We start from the raw sequence: 10,000 nt of genomic DNA, 5'->3' as shown, positions 1-10,000 counted from the left end.
TCTGTCATAATGATGATTGTTATTATTAATTAGAAATCGACAGTTCTGTATATTCGAATGAAAATTGGGGCAAGTCGAGGTGGAGGGGAGGGGGGGGGGGGTAGGGGCAAGGGGGAGGGGACTAAGAAAGGAAGAGACAGACAGACAGACAGACAGAGAGCGAACAGAATGTGGAAAAGATAGAGAACAAAATCTAAAATGGAGAGGGTGAGTGTCAGTGAATGGAGAAAGAAAAAAAACATAATATTGGAAGCGTGTGTGTGTGTGTGAGGGGCGGTAGAGAGTTCCCAAAACACGGGCTGTCCGCAAAGCACGCCTGTTTTCCCTCAACAAAAACAAACGCTACCAAAGGATCCGCCATGTTTACCTCTGTTTCGAGAGCAGTCGCCCTTAATTGGCAGTGTGTAGTAAGGATAAAATTGCCTTCAGCATAGTGGACCTTCGGGTAATCCCTTGCGTTCCTGAACACCGGATATTGCTTACCCTCGGGCAGTTTGCCTCGCCCCAGGCAGATTACCCGCCGGTACACATTAACCCGCCGGCATGAAGGTTTCTTGAATACGGCCCCTGGCGGCTTGGGCAAACGACTCCGTGTTTGAAAACGCTTAGACCTTGGTGTCTCCGACCGAGGACAGGCACTAATACAAGTACCCCTGTCATTGTTCCCAAAGGGAAAAAAGCTGGGGGGAAACAGCGGCCTCAGTCTCTGTCCACCAGGCAGGTCAGTGGTCAGTGTTTTTTGGCTGGACAATGGAACTATCGGCCGGCAGTTTCCTTTCTCGGTGATCCAGGTGTTGCTTCTCAAAGGCCTCGCTCGGCGTCTCCCCACCGTTCATCGCTGCCGTTCTTTTGTGTGTGTAGGGGTGGGGGTTGGGGGTTGGGGGGGGGGGCTTTTTCTTCTTTTTTTTTTCTTTTTTTTTTTTTCGTTTTTGCTTTGCTTCTTATGTACAGTGCAATAGAATACAATACAACACAACACCGGACAATACCAAATACAAAATACAGTACAGTACAATACAGTACAAAACAAATGCAAATACAAGACAGGGCAATACTGTGCAGTAAAGACAGTACAATAGAATATAATACAATGCAATGCAATACAATACAATACAATACAGCACATGCAGCACGGCACGTCACAATACAGTACAAAATAAATGCAAAAACAGTACAGTACAATATAATACAGTACAACACAATACAGCACAATACAACACGACACAACCTAGTGCAATACAGTACAACATAGTACAAAACAAGTACAAATACAAGATAGAACAGTACAGCACAATAGAATACAATACAATACAGTACAGTACAGTACAACACAATACAATACAATACAGTACAGTACAACACAATACAGTACAGTACAACACAATACAATACAGTACAGTACAGTACAACACAATACAGTACAGTACAGTACAGTACAACACAATACAGTACAATACAATACAGTACAACACAATACAGTACAATACAGTACAGTACAGCACAATACAATACAGTACAACACAATACAGTACAACACAATACAATACAATACAGTACAGTACAACACAATACAGTACAATACAGTACAGTACAACACAATACAATACAATACAGTACAGTACAACACAATACAGTACAATACAGTACAACACAATACAATACAATACAGTACAGTACAGTACAGTACAACACAATACAATACAATACAGTACAGTACAACACAATACAATACAATACAGTACAACACAATACAATACAATACAATACAGTACAGTACAGTACAACACAATACAACACAATACAGTACAGTACAACACAATACAATACAATACAGTACAGTACAACACAATACAATACAATACAGTACAGTACAACACAATACAACACAATACAATACAGTACAGTACAACACAATACAATACAGTACAGTACAACACAATACAATACAGTACAACAGTACAACACAATACAATACAATACAGTACAGTACAGTACAACACAATACAACACAATACAGTACAGTACAGTACAGTACAGTACAACACAATACAATACAGTACAGTACAGTACAGTACAGTACAACACAATACAATACAGTACAGTACAGTACAGTACAACACAATACAATACAGTACAGTACAGTACAGTACAGTACAACACAATACAGTACAGTACAGTACAGTACAGTACAACACAATACAATACAATACAGTACAGTACAGTACAACACAATACAACACAATACAGTACAGTACAGTACAGTACAGTACAGTACAACACAATACAATACAGTACAGTACAGTACAACACAATACAGTACAGTACAGTACAACACAATACAGTACAATACAATACAGTACAGTACAACACAATACAATACAGTACAGTACAGTACAACACAATACAATACAATACAGTACAGTACAGTACAACACAATACAATACAGTACAGTACAGTACAGTACAGTACAGTACAACACAATACAGTACAGTACAGTACAGTACAACACAATACAATACAATACAGTACAGTACAGTACAACACAATACAATACAGTACAGTACAGTACAACACAATACAGTACAGTACAGTACAGTACAGTACAACACAACACAACACAACACAATACAATACAATACAGTACAGTACAGTACAAACACAACACAATACAATACAGTACAGTACAGTACAGTACAACACAATACAATACAATACAGTACAGTACAGTACAACACAATACAATACAATACAGTACAGTACAGTACAACACAATACAATACAATACAGTACAGTACAGTACAGTACAACACAATACAATACAATACAGTACAGTACAGTACAGTACAACACAATACAATACAATACAGTACAGTACAGTACAGTACAACACAACACAATACAATACAATACAGTACAGTAAAGTACAACACAATACAATACAATACAGTACAGTACAGTACAGTACAACACAATACAATACAATACAGTACAGTACAGTACAACACAATACAATACAATACAATACAGTACAGTACAGTACAGTACAACACAACACAATACAATACAATACAGTACAGTAAAGTACAACACAATACAATACAATACAATACAGTACAGTACAACACAATACAATACAATACAGTACAGTACAGTACAGTACAAACACAATACAATACAGTACAGTACAGTACAACACAATACAATACAATACAATACAGTACAGTACAGTACAGTACAGTACAACACAATACAATACAATACAATACAGTACAACACAATACAATACAATACAGTACAGTACAGTACAACACAATACAATACAATACAATACAGTACAGTACAACACAATACAGTACAATACAATACAGTACAGTACAGTACAACACAATACAATACAATACAGTACAGTACAGTACAGTACAACACAATACAATACAGTACAGTACAACACAACACAATACAATACAGTACAGTACAACACAATACAATACAGTACAGTACAACACAATACAATACAATACAGTACAGTACAACACAATACAATACAGTACAGTACAACACAATACAATACAGTACAGTACAGTACAACACAACACAATACAATACAGTACAGTACAGTACAACACAACACAATACAGTACAGTACAGTACAACACAATACAGTACAGTACAGTACAGTACAGTACAGTACAACACAATACAATACAACACAGTACAGTACAGTACAACACAACACAATACAACACAGTACAGTACAGTACAACACAACACAATACAACACAGTACAGTACAGTACAACACAACACAATACAACACAGTACAGTACAGTACAACACAACACAATACAACACAGTACAGTACAGTACAGTAAAATACAACACAATACAATACAGTACAGTACAGTAAAGTACAACACAATACAATACAGTACAACACAATACAATACAGTACAGTACAGTAAATCCAATACAATACAGTACAGTACAATAAATACAATACAATACAGTACAGTACAGTACAATAAATCCAATACAATACAGTACAGTACAGTACAATACAATACAATACAGTACAGTACAGTACAGTACAACACAATACAATACAATACAGTACAGTACAGTACAACACAATAGAATACAGTACAGTACAGTACAGTACAACAGAATGCAATGCAATACAGCACAGTACAGCACGACACATCACAATACACTACAATATGATAGAAAACCAATACAAATGTAAAACACATTCAAATACAAGACAAAACAGTACAGTATAGTGCAACAGAACGGAACACAACACAGCACAAGACAATACACTACAATACAGTAGAATACAGAACAAAACAAATAGAAATTCTTATGCAAGACAGTACAGTGCTATACAGTACAGTGCTATACAGTACAGTAGAGTACAGTACAAAACCAAACACACACAAAATACAATACAACCATGTTTGAGTCCAAAATACAGTACAGTACAGTACAATAATTGTAGAACAAAACAAACACAAAAGAATTACTATACAACACAATACAACAATACTTAAGTCCTATCTTTTTCTTTTCCAGCCAATCCAGCAACCTCAAAAATCTGCGGACGAAAAACCGCAACAGCAACAGCAGCAGCAGCAGCAGCAACAGGAGGAGCCGAACAATGAGAAAACGGAGATGATTCTGGAGGAGATTCTGGCGGACATTGGTGACGCGGGACGCTTCCAGTACGTCTTCACCGCCATGATCCTCCTCATGGAGGTCGTTGTGGCCTGGAGCATGCTGCAGGTAACCCCTCCCCCCACTTAGTTTTTACCCCCGGGGCTAAATCTATCTGTCCCGGGGCATCCGTTTATCATTATGATGTATCCATTTATCTGTTTGTGCTTTGTTTTTTTTCCTCTCAAGGCCTGACTAAGCGCGTTTGGTTACACGCTGCTGGTCAGGCATCTGCTTAGCGGATGTGGTGTAGCGTGTATGGATTTGTCCGAACGCAGTGACGCCTCCTTGAGTAACCGAACTGAACTGAATTGAACTGAACTGTGTTAAACTCCTACTCGCCTAGAATGACTAAAAATCCGTGTACCCTACTCTCGAACACACAGCATCAATGACTTCTTGTCCCCCAAGAAAAGAATTATTTTGGGAAATGAAGTAAATTATCACATTTTATTGTTTTGTCACCCATAGTACCTTTCTTTACAACCTGAAGTGTGGTCATCACTTGATTTTAATGTTGCTTTCTTTGTTGAAGGAATATCCAAAGTATGTCCCTTTTTTATATATGGAAAGTGTCAAGATCTTGAGAAGTGGGTAGGCCGAATCTATATCATCACAATACTTTTGTGGCTGAAGAATTGGGCCCATCGCCCACAGTAGATATACATTCTCATTGGAGAGTCTCCATGCACGGTTTGATCGTTTCAAATATACTATTGTTATTGTTGTTGTTGTTGTTGTTTTAATTCAGCATCTGTTTGGTAGTATTTCTTGAATTAATCCTGTCATTCTTTTGTAGAACACACACACACACACACACACACACACACACACACACACACACACACACATATATATATATATAACCAGCTGCCGACCTGTCACCTTTACTCATCTCTGTCCTACCCTCCCACACCCCCTAGAAAAGATTAATGACGATGATGATAATAGTAATAATAATGATAATGATAATAATAAGAAGAAGAACAACAACAACAATGATGATGATGATATGTTAATAATATATCAATGATAATGATAATCATAAGAACAAGAACAATGATGATGATGATGATATATTAATAATAATATCAATGATGATGATGATAAAAATAATGATAATAATAAGTAGAAGAACAACAACAATGATGATGATGATGTATTAATAATTATATAAATGATGATAATAATGATGATAATAATAATAATATAATTTGATATAATAGTGATAATGATGATGATAATTATAATAATAATAATAACATAATATGATATAATATTATCATCATCACGATAATGATAGTAACAACAGTAATCATAATGCTTGTAACCATCATCACCACCACCACCACCACCACCATCGCCATGACCACCACAACGTGATGTCCACCAGACGGCCATCGTTGGAGCGACGCCCAAATGGTGGTGTGTGGACCCCACGACTTGGGGACTGGACAACATGACCTTGGACAACGGGACTTTCCAGAACTGTGCCCCCTCCTCCTCCTCCTCCTCCTCCTCCTCCTCCTCCTCCAGTCGTTGGAACGAGAGCAGTAACGGCACGGACACTGTAGATCTCAGCACAGCCGTTGTGGGTGGTGGGGGGAGGTGTGTGCGTTACTACGATCCTGACATGGTCACCATTGTCAGCGAGGTTGGTGAAGGGCCCCTCCCTGCTCCTGTTTCTGTTTCTGTCTGGCTGGCTGGCTGGCTGGCTTGCTGGTTCACTGGCTGGCTGGCTGTGTGTGTGTGTGTGTGTGTGTGTGTGTGTGTGTGTCTCTTTCTGTGCGCGCGCACGTGTGTGTGTGTGTGTGTGTGTGTGTGTGTGCGTGCGCGTGTGTGTGTGTCTTGGATAAGCTCTAAAACTGTCTACATGTCCTCCTGGTTTATGAAATGAAATCTTTTTTTTTCCTTTTATAAAATGCCATTGGAAAATTCAGAACACAAGAGAGAGAAGGAAAAAAAACCCGAATAAACTGACAACATTGCACGATGGACAGGAAAACCATGTGCAGAGACCCAGGCTTTGACACGCAACCGACAGACCTGGAGGAATCTGGTGAACAGTTCTGTGCGGCACCCCAGTGACTCTTCACATAGTTGTGGACAAAGGAGAAAGATTGGGGGGTTGTGTGGGGGGGGGGGGGTGCGGGGGGGGGGGGCGTGTGTGTTGAGATTAACTCTCTCCATACGAACGGCGAAAGAGACGACGTTACCAGCGTTTCACCCCAGTTACCATCATCAAAATATTGCAAGCGGAAGGCTCTTATACTGAAGAGGTGAATGTTGACAAAGAATACCACAATTCTGACGACGGAAGCTAAAGGTTGGGTCATTCAGACACCCACTGGACATCCGAGGGGTCTGTGTAGAGGAGAAGAGAGGACTGGCCGTCCTGAGTGAGTTAAAAGACACGATTCGTGTCTATATAAAATGATATCACTTCACTTCACTTGTCCCTTGGTGTGGATGACTGTAGGAGCACCACAGATATAATCTGTCATCCACCTTCCTCCGTCCTTCTGTTTTCTGCTTCCCTAAGGGCCTCGCTCAGCCTCAGACCTGTCCATTCTGGGATGATGTCTTCCCTAACTTGAAGGGCCTCGCTCAGCCTCAGACCTGTCCATTCTGGGATGATGTCTTCCCTCAGGGCCTCGCTCAGCCTCATACCTGTCCATTCTGGGATGATGTCTTCCCTAAGGGCCTCGCTCAGCCTCAGACCTGTCCATTCTGGGATGATGTCTTCCCTAAGGGCCTCGCTCAGCCTCATACCTGTCCATTCTGGGATGATGTCTTCCCTAACTTGAAGGGCCTCGCTCAGCCTCAGACCTGTTCATTCTGGGATGTTGTCTTCCCTAAGGTCCTCGCTCAGCCTCAGACCTGTCCGTTCTGGGATGTTGTCTTCCCATATGAAATGATAATGAATATACAAATGAAATTTAAAATATTTGATTGACAAGAAATCGATCTTGTCGAGGGTCCCGGGTTCAAATCGCGGTAACGGCGCCTGGCGGGTAAAGGATGGAGATTTTTCCGATCTCCCAGGTCAACATAATGTGCAGACCTGCTTGTGTCTGAACCCTCTTCGTGTGTATACGCTAGCAAAAGATCAAATACTCACGTTAAAGATCCTGTAATCCATGTCAGCGTTCGGTGGGTTATGGAAACAAGAACATGCCCAGCATGCACCCCACCGAGAAAAACAACAGAGGCAAGGCCATCAAGACTCACTTGTGATACACTTTAAAAAAATCCAAGCTTTTTATATATTGAGTATAATTTCCAAATGTAATGTTTAAGATGAGAAAGATCAGTTTATAGCAAATTAAGTCCCCTAGCATCAATTACAGAGTAATATCCCTTTTTTACTATCTGCGCCAAAACGTTTGCAAAATAAATAAAAATTCCATGCTTAGCAAAAGAAGTTCCTGTTTGAACAAAAAATTATAATAATGACTGCTCTTGTTGTTGGGTCAGAATATCAGATCAAAGTGCCAAGTTTAGAGAATACAAAAAATATAAATATAACAGTAAATGCAGTTTGTATATAATTAGGCTTCATTTTTTTACTTTTTGTGCCCATCCCAGAGGTGCAATATTGTTTTAAACAAGATGACTGGAAAGAGCTGAATTTTTCCTTTTCTTATGCCTAATTTGGTGTCAACTGACAAAGTATTTGCGGAGAAAATGTCAATGTTAAAGTTTACCACGGACACACACACACACACACACACACACACACACACACACACACACACACACACACACACACACACACAACCGAACACCGGGTTAAAACATAGACTCACTTTGTTTACACAAGTGAGTCGAAAACAAAACGGTCCTACACGTAAAAGCCCACTCGTGTTCATACGAGTGAACGTGGGAGTTGCAGCCCACTGGCGAACGAAGAAGATGGTCCAGTCATGATTATTAAACAAATGATTGTTTTTAACATGTCCTGTGCAGTGGGACCTGGTGTGTGAGCGGAAGTACATCAAATCAACCATCAACTCGATCCAGATGGCCGGCGTGCTGGTCGGGGCGCTGGCCGCTGGTCAGCTGTCGGACAGTGTTGGCCGGAGAGTCACGTGCTACGTCACAATGGCCGTTCACGGCCTGGCCACCCTTCTGGCTGGAGCCTCCGTGTCTTGGGAGATGCATGCGGTCTTCAGGTCTGACTAGTTTCACAATACACAAAGTTTTGACGTTCTTTATTATCATCATTATCGTTGCTGTTGTTGTTCTTCTTCTTCTTCTTCTTCTGCTCCTTCTTCTTCTTCTTGTTATTACAGTTCAGTTACTCAAGGAGGCGTCACTACGTTCGGACAAATCCATATACGCACCGCCACATCTGCTAAGCAGATGCCTGACCTGCAGCGTAACTGCTCCCAGGAAAAAAAAAAGGGGGGGGGGGGGGTGATGGCGGCATGAAAAAAATAAATGGGTGTATTACTGAATTAATGAATAAATGAATAAATAAATAAATAAATAGATAAACAAAAGGATAACATAAAAAAGCAGATAGATAATGAAATAAAATAGAATACGGGAAAAGAAAAAAACAAATAGAACAAAAAGACAATGATGGTAATGGATACAAAAACAAATAAGCAAATAAATGTAAATAAGCACACACACACACACACACACACACACACACACACACACACACACACACACACACACACACACACACACACACATAGTTTGACGACAAGATAGAACATGACTCCTGTGTCTGTACACATTACGATGGGAGAAAGTTTATAGAAACTGTAGGTCGCAAAAACAAGACTCGCTTTTGATAAAGAAGTGTCCAGCGTTTCAAACTATTGGTCTGTCTTTACACATGGCCCCTCACCTTTGCAATGTCAAGCCCATTTTGTGCACAGTGACAACAATTAAATTTGTCAATGGTATCTTTTAGTAATGGGGGGGGGGGGTTAATCTTTCTTCTACTTTTTTTTTTTTTTTAAGTGCCAGCATGCAAACTACTTAAATGAAAGTGCATGTGACCTATACCTTTTCCGAAAGTCAAATGAACACGCTATCCAATTTTGTGTAAATTTGATGATTTTGCAATTTGGGAAAATTCCTTTCAATGAAGTGGGGTGGAAACGGCACTTTTCTGCACACCGGGGGAGGGGACGAAACTCCCCGTCCTGGGGTACTGAGGGGGTTAATCAATCAAATGGAACTGACAATGGGGGGGTAAACGCTGACATGGATTACAGGATCTTTAACGTGCGTTTGAGATCTTCTGCGAAAGTGTCTGTGTCTGTGT

General features: G+C 40.1%; 1 protein-coding gene across 1 annotated transcript in view; it reads left to right on the top strand.

Annotated features, from left to right (window-relative positions):
* The first annotated feature begins 4,625 nt into the window (after positions 1 to 4,625).
* Positions 4,626 to 10,000, top strand: part of LOC143288801 (solute carrier family 22 member 15-like) — a 31,300-nt gene continuing 25,925 nt past the window's right edge. Inside the window, exons 1-3 of the mRNA XM_076597437.1 lie at positions 4,626 to 4,782; positions 6,107 to 6,367; positions 8,683 to 8,888. Coding sequence (XP_076453552.1) covers positions 4,672 to 4,782; positions 6,107 to 6,367; positions 8,683 to 8,888 — 578 coding nt within the window. The 5' untranslated portion in view covers positions 4,626 to 4,671. The remainder of the gene's footprint in view (positions 4,783 to 6,106; positions 6,368 to 8,682; positions 8,889 to 10,000) is intronic.

This window comes from Babylonia areolata, chromosome 13, assembly GCF_041734735.1.
Source record: "Babylonia areolata isolate BAREFJ2019XMU chromosome 13, ASM4173473v1, whole genome shotgun sequence".
NCBI lineage: Eukaryota > Metazoa > Mollusca > Gastropoda > Neogastropoda > Buccinidae > Babylonia > Babylonia areolata.
Note: the sequence above shows the minus strand (reverse complement) of the source record. Positions and strands in the feature narration are given on the sequence as shown.